Below are 22,326 nucleotides of genomic sequence, written 5' to 3' on the forward strand. Positions count from 1 at the left end.
CAGTGAAGCAACATCCTCCACAACTAGACTGAAGAACAAAAGGACAGCAACTTGTCTGTTCCCATCCCCCAATTCCCCAATAAAAATCTTAAAAAAAAATTCATAAGTTAAATCTAAAGAGTTAAACAAAACAATATTTTACAAAATATTAATGTACATCTAATATGTCCTAGGCACTGTTGTAGGCATGGAATACATCAGCGAATACAACAGATGTTTCGTGAAGTTCATATTCTAATAAATATATATAATTCGAAAAAAAAAACAAAAAAAAACGAGCTGCTTTATTTTTAGCGCAGTTTTTGGCAGAGACAACAATGAAATGTGGTTTCAATGTTGGAGTTTTTAGGGTTGGATGTCAGATGCCTATCAAAGAAAAGGTTATTCTCTCAGTTTTGTCCCGTGAAAGGTGCCTCTATAATTTTGGTAACGTAAGAAGCTATTATAGTCACACACACATGAGGAGAACAGCATGGCACTGATGTCAAGCTATTTAGACATGATTCAATGTCACCGAGAATGGACATATCTTTTCTAATTTGGAATAATTGTCATTGAGTTTTCCAAATTATCTGTGCTTTCTGTACACTGTTTTGAATTTGTAGCAGATGCACCTCCCACTGCCTATCTCTCCTCCTCTGAGTTCCTTTCTTTGACTCTCTCACAGAGTATCAGGACTGGTGTCAGTGGCAGTCGTGGGTTTGCCATGGGCATACAGTTAAGTTCATTATAAAGAAATGGTACAGAAGCTCTTTCTGAAATTGCTAAGCTTGAATGAGGGACAATAAAGCACCTAAATGAGGAGCTGGAGACCCATATATACCTACATAAATGTGTAAAAGCTGGAACTCATTTATTTGCTCTGTAAATCTGAATATAGCTCACAAAAGATCACAGAGTCAGCTCCACAGATATAAAAGCTCCACATATTCAAAGTCCTGGGATAGAAAAACTGTCACCAACCTGGTGGTGTGCATGTCAGCCTGAACTTGTGACTTTTTTTTTCTTCACGTTGTCTTTAACCAGACAGAAGAGCCTCTCCTATGCCTAAATGATTTGTATTTCACGAGGGCCAGCAAGCAGAGAACTGTGAAGCGCCATTTACTATTAAATAACATATTCTATTGCCCAATTCAAGGTACTGAATTAGCTTTTGTGTGCATTCAAGTATAAGAACTGTGCTTTTGCTTTGGGTATGAACTTTTTAAATAATAGATTTTTAGCAGCTGAGATCTTTGTGGTTTCCCTGGAATTACTCAAGTTAAAGAATTATAAAATGGGATAATTGTTTTTAAATGGTATGAAAAGAAGCATGAGACAGTCCCTAATACTAAGGTAAGGGAGGAATTAAGCTTATCCTGGTGTCATCACACAAGGAGACCCTTTTAGCTAGCTGGACGTCCTGTCTACTGCCTGGCAAGTCAGTGGAAGAGGAAGTCTTGGACAAGATGGCTGATTCAATCATTAATAAATAAATATTCAGTTCATGAAACATATTAGTCTGACTCAGAGATTTCAAAGCTAAGTTATAAACCATTTCATACCCACCATAGTCTTCCTATCATGCCATCCAGTAGGATGTCTAAGAATAGTGGCCCCTTCTCTAACAAATCACAAGAGGGACATAATAATTATAAGTACATACAGAGAAACTGCTGCCAAGAAGAAATTGAAAGGAAGGTCTGTGTGCTTTAAAAAGTATCTGTGTACTGTAAAAAGTCATCCTTGTCAATTTTATAACCGATAATACTCTCAGGGTGGGAATCAAGTTTTCTTTTCCTAGAATCAGCCTTTCTGACGCCAGGTACAATATATTTTACCTGCATTTTGCACAGGAAATGTTTTCTGTTTTTACTCCTTAATGCCTTAACACTAACATTTCAGGGAAAAGTGCTCTCAATAGGAAGTCATATTTTTTGCTAATTATTTTCATCATAAAACCAAGTGAGGAAGTTCTTATTGTATAAAGCAAAAGACAGTGAGTAAACATGTAATATTGGGTAAATCTATTATAAATAGATGAACAACAAAAACAGAAGTGTTAAGGGCCAGCTAGTGGCTCAGTTAGTTAAGGGTGCAAGATCTGAGCAACAGGGTTGCTGGTTCGATTCCCACATGGGCCAGTGAGCTGTGCCCAAGCTGAGCTGCCACTGAGCTGCCAACAGGTGGCAGGATGGCTCAGCTGGTGAGAGCATGTGCTCCTAACAACAAGGTTGCTGGTTTGACTCCCTCATGGGATGGTGGGCTGTGCCCACCCACAACTAAGATTGAACACGGCACCTTGAGCCGAGTTGCCCTGAGCTGCCAATGGGTGGCCGGATGGTGACTGGACTTGGAGCTGAGCTAGCTGCATCCTCCACAACTAAGATTGAAGGACAGCAGCTTGGCCATTCCCCTTCCCCAATTCCCCAATAAAAAACAAAGACAAAAACAAAACAGAAGTGTTAATATTTTCAGCATTAACTATTGGTACAGAGAGGCCCGAACTATCTCAGAAAGCAAGTGAGCATTTATGGGCGACTCTTTCCATGGAGACTTCAGAGTCAGCTATAGGTTTTATCAGCTTATTCTCTATAAATAAATATTCATGTGTCTACATCTTTGGTTTATGCCTCTATTCCTTCATTCAACAAATAGCTATTGGGAGAGTTCTAAATGCATTACAACATTCCAGGAGTTGTGGGAGCCACAAATAATTAAATAGTTTGCACTTTATAAAACACTTTCAAATTTCATTCTATACTCACAGCAATACCATGACACGCTAATGGTAAACTAAAATTTGTACTGAGAAAAAAAGTAAAATAAAAACATGTAAGTAATTTGAGCTAGTTCTCTGTTTACATTTCTTTGGTAGAAACTATAGCAACGATACTGTTATCAGTAGGCTAATTTATTGGTTCCAGGTCTTTTTCCATCTGTTTCTATCCTATAAAGCTTTATTCTCAAGGCTTTTTAGACACTAGGCTAGCTAGAAAGCTGGACATGTACAAATGGGAATTTGGACTGAAAAGTTTAATTTCTCTTGCATGGTATTTGTGCAGAAAGATGATTCTAGAGCAAGTATCAGCTTTAGGGAGCGGGTGTCATGAAAGCCATAGAAAACAGGTGTTTTTCAATTGGGAATGGTGTTTCTTTTCACCATCTCCTCGTGGTTTTGGCAAAACTCTGACCATTGTGAAACCTTCAAATTCCTTCTTTATGAAAATTTCAAGTACCCTTCAAAGGTCTAAATTAGACACGCAGTACTACAAAAATAGGAAGGAAACTTACAGATATGTACTAGCACTCTGGACGTCTGCCAGTTCACCAGTGACTACAAATACCGAGGAAGTCTAACAAGGATGCTGAGTCCCCGTGGGCTCTACTGGGACCTCCCATCCACGCACAGGTCCAAGTTAGGATATAATAAACAGAGACTATTGTTGTCCAGGCTCTGATGAGTAGGGATGAGGGTTGGGGTTATCTATCAATCGCAAACTTCCCCTGACAAAATGTGCCGCTCTGTCAGGATAGCAAGCACCATGGTTTGGAGGGCTGCCTGATAATGACACTCCCCTCCATTTTTAAGTAGTTACTTATGAATGTGTTTTAGAGCTTCTCACTCTTAGAAGAGGCAGGCCCTGGCGCTTTCACAGCCAAATTATAAGAATGTATGGAAAAAAAACAAATGATCATCCGTCATTCAGACACGATGATTCCAAATTAGGTGAAGTACTCTATGTTGAGGGTTAAATTTACTAAAGTATTTTAAAATTTTTTTGATAAGAGTTGCCTTTAATGTAACTTATCTAGATATAAGACTTAAGAGATATACTTTAAATATGATGTGTCATGAGCTGTGTTAGTGAAAATATGATTGTGATATATTTAAATGAATTAAAAACGTTTATTCTTTAAAACAATGTTTGCCCCTTATATTCACAAGATTGGCTTACCAATTCAACCTCTACTTTAGCTGCCATGCTGATTCTTGACTAAGTCTGAAGGTTTTGGAGGGTGTTTGTTTTCTTCAAGAAAACGTGTTTTCTTGGTACACCACAATTTAAAAAAAGGTAAAAACCCCCAAGTTTGTTTATACTAATTCCACCAATGGAGTATATCCTTTCTAAATTTGATGAAAATTCATTTGTAGGTCATAAGTAAACCACCGTTATCTGCTGCAAGAAGTTCACATATCAGTAGTAACCCATGTGATAAACTGTTGAATGGTATCAATTCCTGGGGATAAATAAGAACACACCCAAAAATGGCCCACAGAGCAGAGCTTGGATCCTCGACTGTACCAAAAACTTATTTCTCTATTTTCCCCCCTGCTTTCAACTATATTGAAACCCTACCAATGCCACCATCATTTCCTGAAGATCTTATAATCAGAGCAGCTCTCCTGCTCAGTCTCATCTGATGGTAGCACTTTTTCTGTACCTTTTTTTTTTTTTTTGCCTCTTTGGCAATATAGCCTGCTATCACTTTGAAAATGGTGCAAAGGAAGTGCTTTCCATTAACTTCCAATTTATTCCTTTCCTATTGCGATCCTAAAATGAGCAAAAGGAATGTTAAGACCAGAATTTTAATGTAATTCAGTTGAAAGGTTTGTTCCTCTGACAAAATCATGCTGCTGGGTAACATTCATTTTATTAAAAGGGAATCTGTCAAAAAAGAAAAGCAATTCAAGCGACCAGAGAACTAAGCTTTATGTATATGATCCAGTCTAGAAAAGTTGTACAAAAATATTTGTATATTGGATCATTTTTTTCTACTGACTTCCATTATAATTTTAGAGGTGTGCTCCTACAGAAAATACGTTTGCTTCAGCATATCATTATAAAAATCATGCTAAGGAAGTCAATATTCATTTCAAGGACTATTTTGCATTTGTCAACATGCCATCTCTGTATATCTAATTTTCCCTTATGGTTTGTGCAGTGAACAAGTGATTGAAAATGATTTTACACATGCATTCACTGCAAAGTACATATACCATAAAATATACAATGGCTAATTTTCATTTCACTATGACTGACCTCACAAAATATGACTGTTCAAACAGCACATTGCCTGGGCCGCTACTCTACATACTCAGAAGAATACTCTGGCTGGGTGAGCCTCATACTTTTTCATATACTTTCAGAGCAACCTGCAATTCCTGATTTGCATTTAGCGGCAAGGTTCTTTTAAGTGCAATTTAGATTCTTTAATAACTGGTTATAAAAAGTTAAGCCCTTCTATTGGATAAGAATAATATTTGTATGGGCAGAGGACCTGAATAGACATGTCTCCAAAGAGGACGTACAGATGGCCAACAGATAAATGATGCTCAACATCACCCATCAGTGGGGAAATGCAAATTAAAACCACAATTAGATACCACCTCACACCTGTCAGAATGGCCATCACTAATAAATCAATAAACAACAAGGTTTGGCAAGAATATGGAGAAAAGGGAACGCTCATGCACTTTTGGTGGGATTGTAAACTGATGCAGCCACTATGGAAAAGAGTATGAACTTCCACAAAAATTTAAAAGATAGTACTATTATATGACCCAGCTATTCCACTCCTGGGTATTTATCTGAAGAAATCCAAAACACTAACTCAAAAAGAAATATGCATCTCTATGTTCACTGCAGCATTATTTATAATAGCCAAGATATGGAAGCAACCTAAGTGTCCACTGATAGATGAATGGTTAAAGAAGTGCGACATTTATACAATGGAATATTACTCAGCCGTTAAAAAGAATGAAATCTTACCATTTGCGACAACATGGATGGATCTAGAGGGTATTATGCTAAATGAAATAAGACAGACAGAGAAAGACAAATACCATATGATTTAACGTATATGTGGAATCTAAAAAACAAAATAATAAAGCAAACAAAACAGAAACAAACTCAAAGATACAGAGAACAAATTGATGGTTGCCAGATGGGAAGGTAGTTGGGGGGCAGGGTGAAAAAGGTGAAGAGATTAAAAAGTACAAATTGGCAGTTATAAAATAGTCATGGAGATGTAAAGTACAGCAGAGGGAATAGTCAATAATATTGTAATAACTATGTATGGTGCCAGATGGGTATTAGACTTATCAGGGTGAACACTCTGTAATGTATATAAATGTCTAATCACTATGTTGTACACTTGAAACTAATACAATATTGTATGTCGGGTGGTGGCCAGTTAGCTCAGTTGGTTAGAATGCAGTGTTCCTAACACAAAGGTTGCCGGTTCAATCCTGCATGGTCTGCTCAGCTATGCCCTCCACAACTAGACTGAAACAACTACTTGACTTGGAACTGATGGGTCCTGGAAAAACACACTATTCTCCAATAAAAATTTAAAGAAATAAAAAATAAAAAATAAATTATTAAAAAAAGAATGTATTTAAAAAAATATTGTATGTCAACCGTAATTGAAAAATAAATTAAAAAATGAATACCATTTGTAGTACTGATATAATAATCAGCCAAGTACATTGTAAATATTTTTAAAATTCCTCTTCCATGGCAGCTCTCAACAACACAGCGAGCCTTATCACAAGGGCAAATGTAAACCCAAAAGGTTTATGCCTAAAACCAAAGTGGTAGTATGTTCTTGAAAGGTTTGCTACTAATATATTAGGGCGGCATGAAGCAACATGTTAATCCTTGAGCAAAGGTAGATTTACCACGATGATAATGAAACTTAAGCTTCAGGGCTTCTCGCTTACATGGGTCCCTTGCAATCCGAGTCTAATTTTGTCTTCTTTTTCAGAATGGAGCTAAAATTATAGAAGCTCCAGGCTCCCTCAAACCTGAATCCCTTTAAGATTACATCATTATTATTTTAGATTACATTATGCTATCACAGTATTTTATAATCAGAGTAGAATTCTGATATACTTACTCAAAAAATGTTGTCCATCCAGTTTCATCGCTTTTAGTGGCTAAAAGGCCACTATTGCCATGGTAAGTAAACAAAACTAATTCTAGTCCTTGAGCAGTCATGCTTTTCAAACATCCGTTTGTTCCTATGGTCAACCATATCACTTGGTTATCTGGAGACACCACTCGAACTGGCATCCGGTTTGGGTCCCGTCTAATTCTAAGGGTATTGCCATTGCTGTCTGTCACCGCAGTGATATCGTTATCATTGCTGTAGCTAAAATTGTACAGGTAATCGCCCGTGACTAAACTGACAGTATATTGGTGAGTGCCATTGATGTCAAAGATATAGAGCTCTTGATCAGTTGGAGAGGCCACTTCATAAAAGTTCATAGAGTTAAGTAAAGGCTTATTCTTGGACACGGCCCGGATGCGAATGTTTCCCAGATCTGCGATATACAGGGTGCCATCTGGAGAAGCCGCGAGGGAAGACGGAGCGCTAAGTTTGGCATCCTTGGCATAGCCATCACCGCTTTGATAACAGTCACAGTTGGCATCGTTTTTGCAGTCACATTCTGAAGGTATTCCAGCCACTAGGGAGATCTCCCCATCGGTTGTGACCTGCCTGATTCGGTTGATCTTCTTTTCATCGGTTTCTGTAATGTACAGGACCCCACTGTAGGACACGGCAATGGCGGTGGCTGATTCCAGTGTCGTCTGAACTGCGTGCTTCCCCACAGAATACTCCACTCCGGGAACCTGGCAGTGCATGGGCCGTCCAGCAGCAATGCGCACTTGACGGTTTTCAGTGATCTGTAAAACTACATTATTATCCAGGACATAAATGGAGTTATCCATAGGGTTAATGGCTAGGTCAGTGGGCCATTCCAGACGTACCTTAATAAAAAAGAAATGGTCTGGTTAGTCAGTTACTGTACTGCAGTTCATTTGCCAGGAGAGTAAATTAGAACATTTGGGGACATTACCCTTAATTTGATAACCTTTTTTTAAAATAGTTTTTTTTTGAATAGCTACAGTAAAATAAACTTGAAAATTTTGAGTGAAAACAAATGTAGGACATAACATTTTATTTAAAAATGCAGCTTATCGAAAAGATTTGCAAGGTACAGCCAAACAGCTAATGAAACTCTTAATAGTGATTTAATAGGTATCAATGAGATATGAACACATATGTTCCTTTTAGCAGTAATAACCGCCAAATGTCAGGGCTTTCTACATTATGAATACATTAGTGTTCTATTGTGTCTTCAATCAGGCCAATAGTAAAGTTCCTAATTTTAAATATAAGTCCCTTGGGACTAATCGTAGTGGGTTCTCTCTACTACCTAAGGAGCTCATGCATTGAAAAGATTAGAGATTTAAGCTGTTTTGTTCTATTTGGAATATTTCCATGCTGCTATTTTACTGGTATTTTATTACAAATGCTTAGCATTTTTTTTAGTGATAATTGTTCTGTATCTCTTTGAATTCATCAAACACACAAGTACAGAAGAAAATATTTTTTTATGAGCTCCTGAGATACATTTAAATGGAACAGCTTTATGACAACTACTGCCACACATGATATATGCAGTTTAATATGGAACTATCACAGTCTCCTGACAGGAAATCAGGTCACTTCGAAGAAAAACAAACAATTCAGTTTAATATTTTAACTACCTGGCTGATGTGCATGCTAGTGTCACAGGTTAAAGGTCTGGCTGAAGTCAGATCATTAGAGCCCAGCAGAGTTGATATGATTCCATTTTGATCAACTTTTCTGATCATGGTTCCATCAACAAAGTAGATTAATCCGTTCTTATCAATTGCCATTCCTTTATCCAAGAGAAGTTAAGTGTTACTGAGTTTTCAAAAGTGATTATTTTGATTAAACTTCTAGGACCATCATTAAACTCAACATCTAATCCCAGTGATAACAAGGGTAATAGGTAGCAGACAGATAGGACTGTGGATTACAACACATTAGTAAAAAACCCAACATAGGCATTTACAATACGAATAAATATAAAACGTAATTAAGAAATAAACCAAATTTGTAAGAGTTGCCACTTTTTGTGTGAATCAAATATGTAGTGCCTGTGTTTTAAATACAAAATTACAGTGTCTGTATAATATTGTCTATAAATTATAGAAATAGGTCAAATTCTGTTACACTGAACTTAGAACAACTATATTCCAACAAAAATAGATCTAAGCCAAGGTTAGTGTTTTGTTGACCTTGTTATAATGAAATTTGTTATTATGAATAATTCAGTACAACCAATACCTTTTCCCAGTCCTTGTTCACATAATAGTCGCTAGCTATCATGAAAAGGAAAATAAAGCCCTAAACCAAAACCATTGTAATGAATGGCAAAATACATGAGCAAGGAGTCAGCCCTGACTTGTGTAAAAAAACGAGAAATCTTTATCACGTAGAATTTTAGCCCTTGTTACCTCCAGAAACTCCTCACAGCAAGCATTTTTTCCCATGGCATAGAAACAAAAGTTTAATAGCTCCAAAGTGGGTGAGGGCTAATAGGGTTGCTTAGTGATGGTTTTCAAGAGGCCTGGGACTCATTCATGACAAAGACATTCCAGGGCAATGAAAGAATTTGGGTGCTTCCTTGAAGTTTAACAGGATGTGACCTGAATAACATAGAGTAGCTGCTTTATTTTTTGAAAAAGTTAAAAAAAACTCGTATGATAATAATAAAATAAAATGCCAAGAACCTAATATTTACTGTAAAATCAATTTAGGATTCTAGCAGTTTCACGTTAAAAGGCTTTAAAAACACTCGATCTGAACCAGCTTTGCAGAACACAGCTGAGGATAAAATGTTAGACTCAGCATTAAACACAACCAGGCACCAACTGGATTTTCTATCTTTTTTTCTTTTTTAATAAAAAGAAATCCCCCAAAATTGATAATAGTCAGTACCTTTGGGACTCATGAGTGTCGCTTCCACAGCCTTGCCTCCATCCCCACATCTGGCTTCATCGAATGGGAGGCACTGCTCCCCTGTCCCCGCAATCACTTCAGCGTTTTTCGTCAAGTCTTTTGCACCCGTAAGTGACTTCGGGCGGTAAATTCTGCGAGTGTTTGTGTCAGAAACATACAGATCTCCTGTGACTGGATCAGTGGCAAGGTAGTATCTATGAGCTGGGTTGCTACTGTAAAAAATGGATCACACATAAACATCACAAGAGGGTTACTCCTCATATGCAGAGAGGAATTACAAGCAAAATAAAACAGATCTGGAGAAACCGACGATACACTGAAATCCAGTATCAAAGACTGGAAAATGAACAGCATATTTAATAATGACCTAAAAGAATGACTGAAAGGACTTGGTAGCCATCTCGGGTATGATTGTTTTCCTTCCTGGCCTGTTGCTAAGGATTTACATATTTATTAAAACAGCCATCTTACAAATAATTACCTTTCGTAGGCAATTTGCTTCTAGCCTAAACCACAGAAGCAAATTCTCTAAATCTTTCTGGTTTGGTGCAGTCATTACTAAATTGCCCTTGAGAGAGACAGACATAAAGTTTATTCCAGGGGAAGGGTGTCTCTATCAAACTCTCCAGTGAAGCCCAGTATATTTTTAATTTTGCTTATACCTCATTGTAGGGAATTCTCCTGTTTTCTCCCTACAAAACCAAATCAAAATGAATGCCTGGCCCTGAAAAAAATGTAGCATCATGTCTGTCTTGGTTGCTCTATCATAATCCAGAAAAATAATGTTATAGTCACAATGTTTGTCCTGAGCTATGGGGTTAAATACTAAAATGAGGTCATTTAAGTGCAGGAGGTAGGCTCAGTCGGTGGCTTAACACACACAGTGAGTGTGTCAGAATGGTAGATCCATCAGCTTGCTTGCTTTATTTATTTATTTATTTATTTTCAGGTGTGCAAAACAATGTAATAGACATTTACACCCTCACAAAGTGATAACCCCACTTCCCCAATCTACTTCCCCTCTGACATCTTATATAGCTATTACAATTCCACTACTCTATTACCTACGCTGCACTCCACATTCTGTGACAAATATGTATTTCATATTCCTGCGGCTACATTGTGATTATTAATTTGTACTTTCTAATCCCTTTACTTTCTCATCCATCCCCACCCCACTCCCACCTAGCAACCCTGTGGGTTTTTTTCCCCCTATATCTCTGAGTCTATTTCTGTTTTGTTTGTTCGTTTATTCTGTTCTTTAGAGTCCACATACAAGTGAGATCATATGGTATTTGTCTTTACATCAGCTTTATTTTTAAAGTTTGTACATTGAGTTGCTCTAAAACCTGTCTATGAATTTGGTGAGATACATTCGTTCACAAAACACAGTGCCTCAGTTTTAGAAACTAGTGCAAATATATAATATTTTATGTCCCATTACCTGTAAAAAAATGGGAAGGCCACCATTATCAAGGAATGGACAAATTATGACATACAGTTAGAATTAAAAAGTTAATCTCCTTACAAACACCTCATACCAGTCTTAGAATTAATGTAATTTTGTAACATGTGCAAATATTGCCTTCTGAAAAAACAATTCTAAAAAGAGCTTAAATGATTTGGTGTTGCAATAAAAATGTCAACAGATAAGTATTTGCCAGATTCCACCTATCTTCTGGTGACAAACTCAGTTTTACTGATAGTCTCTCTCTCTCTCTCTCTCTTTCTCTCTCTCTCTCTCTCTCTCTCTCTCTCTCTCTCTCTCTCTCTCTCCACACACACCTGCTTATTTCCACTTATTTTATATATGAATATATAAAATATGTAGTATAAATCTCACTATAAGAAGATACTTAACCTAAATTACGGTGCAGTCGTTTTCTTATTACTAGTTATGTTCTAATGAAGCAATTCTCGCTGCAGAATGCTCTTCCTTTTAAGTGGGGAATATGTGTACTTTATTGCTCCTGTTAAGATTCTATTGTTAAAATAACAGGTTCCGGTTTCCGCTAGTGTTTCTCTCATTGGTGGAGGGGCACAGCAGACCCCCCACGGAGTCCGTGGAGACCTGCTGGAGATCTGACAAGCTCTATGGCTGTGATGTTGGTGTGCAGGGAAGTGCTGAGACACACAAAGGCCTGAACCCCTTCAGTTTTGAGCTCTCCTTTCCAGTTTCTAATATCTTTTAGTGACAAGAGACAGATCAGGGCAAGAGGTCTTGAATGTGTAAACCTGTGTAAAAGGTTGAAAGGGTGAAAAGTGAAAGGAGGTACCCATGAAGAGATGCAAGTCATTTGAAATAAAAACATTTCCAAACTTCTGGGTTACACCACACGATCAACTTGCCATGCTAAGTGTTACTTTATGATGTTTTCTAAGTTGATGCCTGGCATTTTAAATGCAGCAAGGCATATTGTGTTCCTTAATGTCATAGTTTATTACTTTGTAATGAAGTGAAAAGCTATACATCAATATAAACATTCAGAGCAATTTTAGTGAGATTTTTACCCCCCTGTAACCAGTCTGATATGACAGAGCTAGTCTTTGAGGTATATAATAGGTGGTGACAGAATTGCAACTCAATCAAGTTGGATTTATTTTGAAAGACATGACATTGGAGAGAGTTCTGTAGTCTTTCTTATCCCCCTGATTACATACCAATTATGAATAGTTGTATAGCTGGTTATGAAGACACATATACACACATTTATTTCTTGTTAGTATATCTATGAGCCTGACCTCTGGACCAGACTGCCTGAGTATGAATCCTAGCTTCATGACGAACGCTGTGACCTTGGGCAAGTTATTAAGTTATCTGTGCCTCAGTTTCCTCATTGGCAAAGGTGATAATAATAGTAGTAATAATAATAATAATAATAATATATATTTCATCGGCTGCTGAGAGGATTACATGAAGTAATACCTCTGAATTCCTTATACCAGTGCCTAACACATAATACACACTCAATAAACATTAGCCAGTCTTAATATTTGCTTTTGTCCTATCTCCTCTTATATTGCAATCTATCTTTTGCCTTGTAACACTATTCAGTGTAGACGTGCAATAATTATTGTTAACTAACTACAATATGACTTGCCTTCTGAAAATCTTAATAAGGAAAAAATAATGATCTAAACTTGGGTAGATTAAAATTTGTTTCCTTAGTCCTACTGTTACAACAGAAAGTACAAAACCAATGCAGACCCTTTTTGAATATCTACTGTGAATTGTTTGTAATGATGATAAAGGTAAATGAGTAAGGCATGCTTTTCCATGATGTCTCTCATTTTGAGAAAACAAAACAAAACAACGAACTTTTGAGGTGGCTGCTTAAGTAGAAGTGGCACACTCTTTAGCTACGGGACATGAGTTTTCTTGGGGCAAAAAATCATGGACAGATATTCAAATCATAAGCTCTGCCTTTCTTGGCATTAGTTTTACTCCAGTGGAATAGTAAGAGAACCTACAAGGTGGTGTTTCTGTTTGCTCTTCCCTGTCTTAAAGCATTTCTTTCTTCGAAGACACAGACATTTCTAAATCAAGCAACATATGTCAATGGTTTTAAAAATGTCCGCCAATGAAAGCTCTAATTTTGCAAATAACACTATTGTCCAGAAAAACAAACATGGAGGAGCATGTGACCCTGGAACAGAGACTTTGACTCTGGAAATATTTTCCCCAAAGAAGGGTAGGAAATGAACCGAACAATTTCCCTGCAGTGCAGCCTAACACGGCAAAAGAGAGCTGCTTCTCAGAGCCCAGCCCCTCCGAAACAGAGGCAATGGGTCAGTACTGACGTATTAAAAGAAAAAAAAACGAGCTTGGGAATTTTTTGTTGAGAGACTGGTGGCAGAGAAGCTCTGAGCTCATCTGTGCGGGGTCTGAGATGCAAGAACACCTAATTTAAGCACAGGGGTTTCTGACAGCGTGAGTTGGTTTTTGCTCTCCACCTGTTTGAAAAGCCAAAGTCCTAGAGGGGCTGGAGTGTTGGTACAAATGGGTGGTGAGGTTTTAGATCAGTAATTTATCTCGTGTGAAAATGTGAGGCTACGATGCCTGAAAACAGTCTGCTGGCAGCTGGAGTGCAGGCACTTACAAAAGGTAGGGTTTGGGGGAGTCCATCCAGCAGGAGCACAACAGCCTGCTTTTGTGGCTGATTGAGCTTTTCATTTCAGAAAGTTTTAAAATAACATTAAGATTTGGACTAAGCAGCAAAATCAAAGAAACTGACATCAAGAGTAGACCCTTTGGTATATTGCACCTTGATTCTTAACACATCCCAAATCGCCGAGATTATCACAATTATCAAGCCATCTTCTCCACGGTCTTATTTAATTAGACACAGATCCAGTGGTAAATACAGACTGGATTTGATCATTTATTTTGCCATAAGTCAGCCTTCTTAGACTAGAGAAATATTAGCAAGGAACAAGCTATACAATAGATAGTATCAGCACTTTCATCTTTTTCATTGGGAATTGTGTCATAGCCTTGAGAACACAGAGGGTTTGAAGAAGCATAAATTACATTTAGATATAAAAGTAAACCACCTATTTTCTGGCTACCAAAAAGACTGTTAAGATTATTGCAGCAGGGCTTCTGGATGTGATATTTCTGGGTTCGCTTGCTTTTTAAAATATTAAGTGAATAAGAAGTGCTGAACCAAGTTTTTATGATTTTATACCTAAACTTTAATTGATTACAATTCACAGACCTACGACTGATACTTCCTTTGATCTTTTAGTTGGTAATATAAAATTCACAAAGTTGACTTTTAGTCCTACATGTTTAAATGCCCCTTGGCTGGTATTAGTTAATTAATTTAAGTTCCTTTATTTTGGAATTTTTAAGAATTGGAACATAGATGAGCTAAAATTTACTACCTACAAAAGGGGTTTGTTAGCAAACTAATACTATAAGCATCACAGGAAGAAATATTTAGCATATCTAAGATAAACTTATTTTTTAAGCATTTCAGAACCTTCCACTTATCTAAAAAATTTAATATGTTTAGTAGTATTTATATCTATTCATTTGTTTGATATAATATCCTGGAAGTACTTAGTAACTCTGGTATGACAGAATACTCTGAATTTTAAAATAATAAGACTATGTGCTTTCATATTTATTTCATTATTCAATATTTTTATTAACTATTTCTCCCATTATTTCTAATTAATGAGACTGTTGGTACTATATGAATCCCAGTAAGAGGACCAAGAAGCATACGTTTTTCTATTTTACTTCATCATCAACTGACTACAGTGTTGTTCGCTTTTTAGAGATATAGACGCATTTTTCAATTTCTTTTTCACCCTATCATCTTTTCCTAAGCCTTTCTTTACTTTTATGCTAGCCAGGAAAGTGGGGATAAGGAGAAAGCCAGAGAGGATCCCATCAGCCTATAAAAGGAAGATGATATAGTAGATAGTTAAATAGGAAAAAGCATCTGAAAAGAATTTTAATTTTTTAAGCTAAATAAAGAAGCTCCAATAAGCTCCAATATTTGGTTTTGTCAATTTTCATTACTTAGTTATTAGGCATGGAATCCCTATTTTTGTCCATGATTTTGTCATCTGTTTGATGACTGGGGCTCAAAAACCTTGGATATTTTCTACATCTTCCTGTTCCTTATCAGCCATATCCAGTGTGTCCATACCCTGACTTTATTTTATTGATTGACTACCTTCTGCTAGCCATCCTCTTTTAGGTACTGAGCATCTCATGGTTTCACACATGGTTTTCTCACTGATCTTCAAAAGTCCTCCTGAACACTGATAATCAGATTAATCTTCCTAAAAGGCCACTTTGCATATGCTGCTATCTTGTTCCAGATCAGGAAATGGTTCCCCACTGTCTCTGTTATCCTATAGGATAAAAGAGGAATCATTCCTTAGAGGACTCAGGGCCTTCGGCGATTTGACCCTCACCTGCCTTTCTACCTGCATCTCTCATTATTACCAACGTGAGTCAGCTGCTCAGGTTTAGGCGGATCTGATTCCTCTCAGAACATGCCTTGCAGACCCCAGTAACTTTACTTTCTCTTCATTCCTGCGTCAGATCTGCCCGTCTTTCTTCTCGTTCTGCTTAAGCAGACTTCATTTTTATAGACTTAGGTCAAATATCAACACTTCTAGGTTACTTCTTCTTATCACACTCCCATTTCTCAGTAATCTCTTCCTCCACAGAATTACTCTCACAGCATACACTGTGGGTACGATTAAAGAATGAGACTGTTAACGTTACGGAGTCTGTTACATATATGTCTGTCCCCCCTCACTAGATTGTGAGTTCTGAGAGTATGGATTTTATCGTCTCCTATTTGTCAAAGTGTCTAGCACATGGTAAGTGGCCAGTTAACATTGATATAATGAAGATGAATATAAATATAAAACCCAAACTGTATTTTACATGCATGGAACATAAAGGAAATGCAGGAGCGCAAATTTAGCCCACATCACGTACAGAGGAGAAAGATAAGGAAGGATCATGAGAGGGGTATAATGAGTATCACCAACAAACACCACGATTTAGTGCATAAGGAGTTTGTATTATAAAGTAGTATTAATAATAATGTAGCTCTCACCCCACAGATTTTTTTCCCCCCAGAAACAGATTATAGCTCTATGTAATTTTCCAAATGACATCTAGCTTTCGGCATACCCAGAGAATGACCCCATAGAAACCTAGCCATTTGGACGCATAAAAACTGGCTGACAGTAGGGCAGTGGAAAGAACACACTTTGTAGAGTGGTTCAAATCTCTGCTCCCCATTTCTTAGTTCTGTATCTTGGGGGAGATACGTAACCTCCCTGAGTCTTAATTACCTCATGTGTAACCCTGAGGACTGTTGCGTGGATCTGCAATAACGTGTATAAAATATCTGGCACTGTGCCTGGCATGTAATAGGCCAGCTTGTTAAAAGGTAGCTGCTTTCATAGTTTTTTCTGTATTGCCTCCAGCATTTTCACATTTAATTGGTGCATAGGCCTGTCTGTCTCTCCTCTTTTCTCCACAGTTACCAAGAAGGCAAGGCCAGAAAAATTCTGATATTCTGCTGTGATTTCTTTTTTTATTTCTTTTTTATTTTTAGAATTTATCTTTACTTAGCATTTTATTTATTTTTAAAATTACGTTTATTGGGGTGACATTGGTTAGTAAAATTATATAGGTTTCAAGTGTACATTTCTATAATACATCATCTATCTGTTGCATTTTGTGTTCACCACTCAGAGTCAGTTCGCCTTCGATCATCACATATTTGACCCCTTTTACCCTGTTTTACCATCCCCCCCCTTACCCTCTGTCAGCCACTAAACTGTTGTCTGTGTCTATGAGTTTTTGTTTGTTTGCCTTGTGATTTCTAATAGCAGAGCTTTGCATGCTTTTTTCCAGTATTCTGGAGAAATTTAGTGTTAATCTTTGCATGTGACTGAGCTATTAGCTGATAGTATAAGATGAATAGGGGATCTCAAGAAAAGGTCATACCATCCATGCCTGGTAATATTGATATGTAATAGCTACACATTTTCCAGTAGAACTTTGGATTTTATTTCCTAGTTGTTAATCTCTACATAGTAGCTTAAATGGGTGATGTTGATTGATTCATCTCAAGGATCTCACAGAAACTACTGCAAATTTTCCCATTTGATATCATTTCATTAGATATTTTAATGGCCGAACTAGATCTAGCATGTCCACTATAGCTTGCTTTTTGATAACTGTATTTTAAAACATAGCTTTCCCCCCTTTTCTGTTGTCCTGAGTACAGTTTTCAGTAAAAAATGTCCATACACAAGCTGTTACTATACCTTCTCCAACTAAGCCACAAACAGATTCTCAGAAATTTTGAGCTCCTATATTTGCTTCAACTATATTCATCTTGGCTTTGAAGAAAGTCTTTTTCTCCATAACGTTGTTAATGAAAACATTACGACTTCAAACTCAAATCTAGTTACTCTCTCAATTTAGGAAAGTATAAACTACAGGAGCGATAAATTTGCCAGGAAGTCAATAAAGCTAAAGCTTTTGGGACCTTCCCTTGTCTGGGATCCTTTCAAGCTCAGTGAGGGCCTTGGCAACATGTTCACATGATCTTATGTCTTTCAAAACTTGCCAAAGTAAAATATTTTAAAATTCTTTTTCTTAAACAGAGGCCCCCCAATTAAATAAGCTTTGGGTCCCATAAACCAGGATCTGCCTTGGCTATTGGTCAAACTAAACTCTCCTCAAAGTCTCCTACTGTGCTTCAAATTCTGGTCTGTTCATTATGGCTTAGATCATCTGCATCAGTACCTGAAGTTTAGGGATATCTTTTGTTATGCAGGTATGCTCATTATAATACCTTTTGGTAGCAAAATCTATTCCGTTAATCAACTTGAAAATACTTTTCAAATTATATTGCATAATATAACTTGTGACATAGTGCATAATAATAGTTCATTTAATCACTTTTAATTCCTTAGATGTTCTGTGATCCTGAGTTTCCTCTCTCATGATGATATGTGCTTAAAAAACAATGTCAGAGAGTCACATTGAAGTGTAAAAAGACATTTGAAAATATACAATAACCAAGATGCTTGGATAAGCATGCTTACCTATGTCTAAAATCTTTATTTCTTGGTGGAAGCAGATAAAAAAGGTAGAAAAAAGAGCACAGTTAGAAAAGGTTTCTAAGATATAACGAGTTGAACACTGAGATTTTAATTATTTGCATGGAAAATTGCCAACTGAAACAGAAATAACACTGGAAATAAATTTTGTAGGCCAAGGCTTATCAAATAATTTACAGAACAGAATGATTTTGATAATCACACTTAAATGAACAAAGCAATGACAACAATTTGTTATTTGAACTACTGGCATTATAGTTAACAATGTATGAAAATAACCGTAAAAAAATATTTTGTGCCTTAATTTCTATCACTGAAATAAAAGAGTAACAATGTATAGCACAAGTTATTCTAATGACAACTAAAGGGATTTAAAAATCACAGTTCTATCCTATTGGACCATAGAAAAGTCACTTGAATCAATAAGACATTTTATATATTAGGTGACTTTATACTCTTATACATTTATGGCACAATATATATGTGTGGCGTTTTTCCTAACTTTAACCAAGAATCTATCATCTTTCTAGGGAGAATTTTGAACATGGGGAAGGTATGTTTAAATAAATAAGCTAGAACATTAGGTTTACCTTTTTTTTTTTTTTTTTTGGTAAAGGAAGGTTTAGATTTGATTAAAATCCCAAGTTAAGGAAAGACATACCTTAGTTCTAAAACACTTGTCACGTTTCCGGAAGGGAATATCCGGCGAACATAGTTGAAATCTCCTACATACAGACTGCCGTCGATCCCACAAGCTAACGCCACTGGGGCCAACAGTTTATTCCCATCCGCTTGACCATTGCAACTCGGGCATGAGATACTGCGCCGTCGTCCATTGCCCATGATGCTACTGACAACAGGAGGCTGCTGGGAGATGAACTGGTTCTCCCCATTTCCCTTGTACAGTATACCTGGAAGAAATAAAATGCATTGTTCTTACAATAAAAAGAGTAAAGATGAAAACTAAACAGGTTCACTATAGATCTAACTGCCATCCAGGGCCACTTAGATTTGGACAGGAGAAACTTATTTAAAGCTCTACTGGAAAGAACTCCAATCAGCTAGTGTAAAATGTTAAATGGTAAAATACACAGGATATATATATATATATATATATATATATATATATATATATATATATAAATACTGTCTGTTATGAATTTAAAGAATGTCTGGTGACAGAAACAAAGGATTAATAAGAAAAATACCCCCCCCCCAATTCTCACAACATCAGGGATTCTCATTGGGACTGACAGGGGAGCTATTGGATCTTACCCCAAGAGATTCTGATTTAATTGGTCTGGGATTTAGTCTTGGCATTGAGATTTTAGAAAACTCTCCAGATGGTCATAGTGTGCAACCAAGTTTGAGACCCATGCTCTACATAATGTTCTTTAGGGAATAACAGTTTGCCTCATTGTTAAATGCTATTGAAAATATTGCATATTAATCCAATCAATGAAAATAATATGAATTTATTCCTTATGACTTTATCATTGGGTTTTTAAAAAAATTAAGAATGCTTTAGGGAAAAAAAGTTAGAAAGTACATATCAAAGCTCCAATATACTGCTGTATTTTCAAAGAATATTCATCTTGTTTATACTCCTGTCTGATATAAGAAGGCATATATCTGCACTTACACAAAATTTTAAACATGACAAAACTGTTGTGGAAGGGCAATTTATTATTTAAAGTGAATTTCCCTTTACAGCATGAAAGTGCCAATAATTTTAAAGAAGACAAAATGCAATCTGCTTCATTATGGTCTTCAATGAAAATCTGAGAAAAAATTCCAAATGAATAGTAAATATTTTCATAGTTAAAAGCTAGGTTTGAGTTGAAATTCTAATTTTTATTCATTTAGCGTAACTATATATAGATTAATGGTTCCATTTTGGTCTGATGTACACTGGATGGTCAGCTGTCATTGTTCCATACGTATCATGACCTTTCTCAATGTGTAATCTGTGTAAACCACCTGTTGCTTCAACTTCAGAGCTGTACATATTATATTTACTGAATGTTCTACATTTAAAAGCAGCTCTGCAAGCCAATTCTTATACTTTTTAAGCAGATATGCTGTTAAAAGCATCAATCCCATAAAAGCAAAAACGGGAAACTTGAGAAAGTATTTTTTCCTCTCACTTAGGGATAATTTCACAGGGAAGAAGAGATTAAAATAATTCTGTTCCCCTTTAGCTCAGCATATTTAAGGTGGATTCTAGGATTACTTTTTTAATGCTTTGCATTTGGGTGCTATAACAATCATAGCAAATTTAAGGAAAAATAAGGAAAGCAGGAAAAATAAGACAGGTTTCTTTAAATTTAAGAAAAAAATAATCTAAATAAGGCTGGGTCATAACAACAGATGGAATGCATAACAGAAGTACTGTCTTGAATATTCAAAGGATACCTGAATGATACCTAAGATCCTTCTTTCTGGGATTATGTTATTTGACAATTACGGGAGTATAATTTTCTCTGAGAGCCAATTCTGTAATTTTCATCAGAAGAACCCTACAAGCCAGCCTATGGTCTCCTACGCCTGATTTATTCAGTCATTACTTTGAAAGATTGGTCTTTCATGATTCTCCTCTATTATGACAGGATAGAAAGATGAACATTATAATATTTATTTCCATGTTCCAGGGTGCCTGCACAAACAGCTGTCACTGTCTACATTTTTGCCTTCTCTCCTTCCTTAATATATTTTCATAGCTCATCCACCTTGTCATGATTACAAATCACATTGTTTATTCAATTAGACACATGTCACTTTGAAACGTCACTACTTGTCAGGCTGTTCTTGGATAAAATTTGAAATCACAATCAGTTCACTCCAGGAATAGGTTACCTCACATTTAAAAATAACATGTATTTTATAATTTATGACATTGTTTTGGAGGATAGAATTTTAGGTAGTCCAGCTTTCACATCTGATCTGATAATTTAATAAACGCTAACTGTGTATTATTCTGGCAGTGTGTGTGTGTGTGTGTGTGTGTGTGTGTGTGTGTGTGTGTATCATATATACATACACAGAATATCTACGAGTTTCTTAATCCACCTGAACACCATACTGAGTGTTGGTATCATAACTGTGGAATTGCAGAGGTATGGGCTTTCCTGGAGCTCTTTGCTTGTATCTCCCCTACTGGTTCATCATCTGTTGGGTACAACCCTGGGGCTAATTGATTATGAGTTTTACCCTACATTCTCATAATAGCTAAAATGCATCTAGAGAGATTTTCCCCAGTTTTGTTTGTAAAGAACTTCTGAAGGAATACAGCAATATGTCCAGCTGCGTGAAATACAATTTTAAATAATTTAATCTAGAACAGCTACCAGCATGGTTGGCACAAGGCTTTTCAGTGTGAAAGATCACGATTAAGCTTTGTGTGACCAACGTAACAGACTAAAGCTACCGCTGCTCAGACACTGCAGTGATGAGAGATGAGAACATGGAACACCCTCCATGGTTGGGAGGCCCACTTTTCTAAGTGTGTGCTGCATAGGGCATTGTTATCGGCTCTGCTCCTGACCTTCTGGAATGGAATCTGAAGTAAGCCCTGGTGTCCTCCTGCGGACCCACATGGGAAGGAGAGCAGAGCTTAGTGCTGTAACCAAGTGGGAAAGGTGAGAAGAGTTTTTCTGTTGTCTTTTCTTACTATTGATTTGCTTAGTGCTATTTTCTTCTGGAGGTAAGTAAGGTACCAACCTGCATTTACAAACACTGGCTGGGAAACTACTATAGATTTAGCATAAGTGGAAGTATAAAATGCATCCTCTCTAACTCAAACATTTTTTTTTAAAGAATGAATACCAAAGCAACATTAATCTGAAAAAAAGTGACCATTAATTTAGTTCAAACATTTAGTTCTATTGC

General features: G+C 36.6%; 1 protein-coding gene across 8 annotated transcripts in view; it reads right to left on the reverse strand.

Moving 5' to 3' along the window:
* TENM3 (teneurin transmembrane protein 3) overlaps positions 1-22,326 on the reverse strand; it is a 605,620-nt gene that overhangs the window by 32,965 nt on the left and 550,329 nt on the right. For 6 of the 8 annotated variants that reach the window (XM_019658769.1, XM_019658771.1, XM_019658770.1 and 3 more), the window contains 5 exons: positions 19,100-19,349; positions 18,424-18,444; positions 9,802-10,034; positions 8,541-8,695; positions 6,883-7,757 (listed from right to left, as the gene is read on the reverse strand). In XM_019658769.1, the coding sequence (XP_019514314.1) occupies positions 6,883-7,757; positions 8,541-8,695; positions 9,802-10,034; positions 18,424-18,444; positions 19,100-19,349 (1,534 nt within the window). The remainder of the gene's footprint in view (positions 1-6,882; positions 7,758-8,540; positions 8,696-9,801; positions 10,035-18,423; positions 18,445-19,099; positions 19,350-22,326) is intronic. The other 2 variants (XM_019658772.1, XM_019658774.1) reach the window with 1 other exon arrangement.

The sequence above is a fragment of the Hipposideros armiger genome, unplaced genomic scaffold (genome assembly GCF_001890085.2).
Source record: "Hipposideros armiger isolate ML-2016 unplaced genomic scaffold, ASM189008v1 scaffold_289, whole genome shotgun sequence".
In the NCBI taxonomy this organism is placed as follows: Eukaryota; Metazoa; Chordata; class Mammalia; order Chiroptera; family Hipposideridae; genus Hipposideros; species Hipposideros armiger.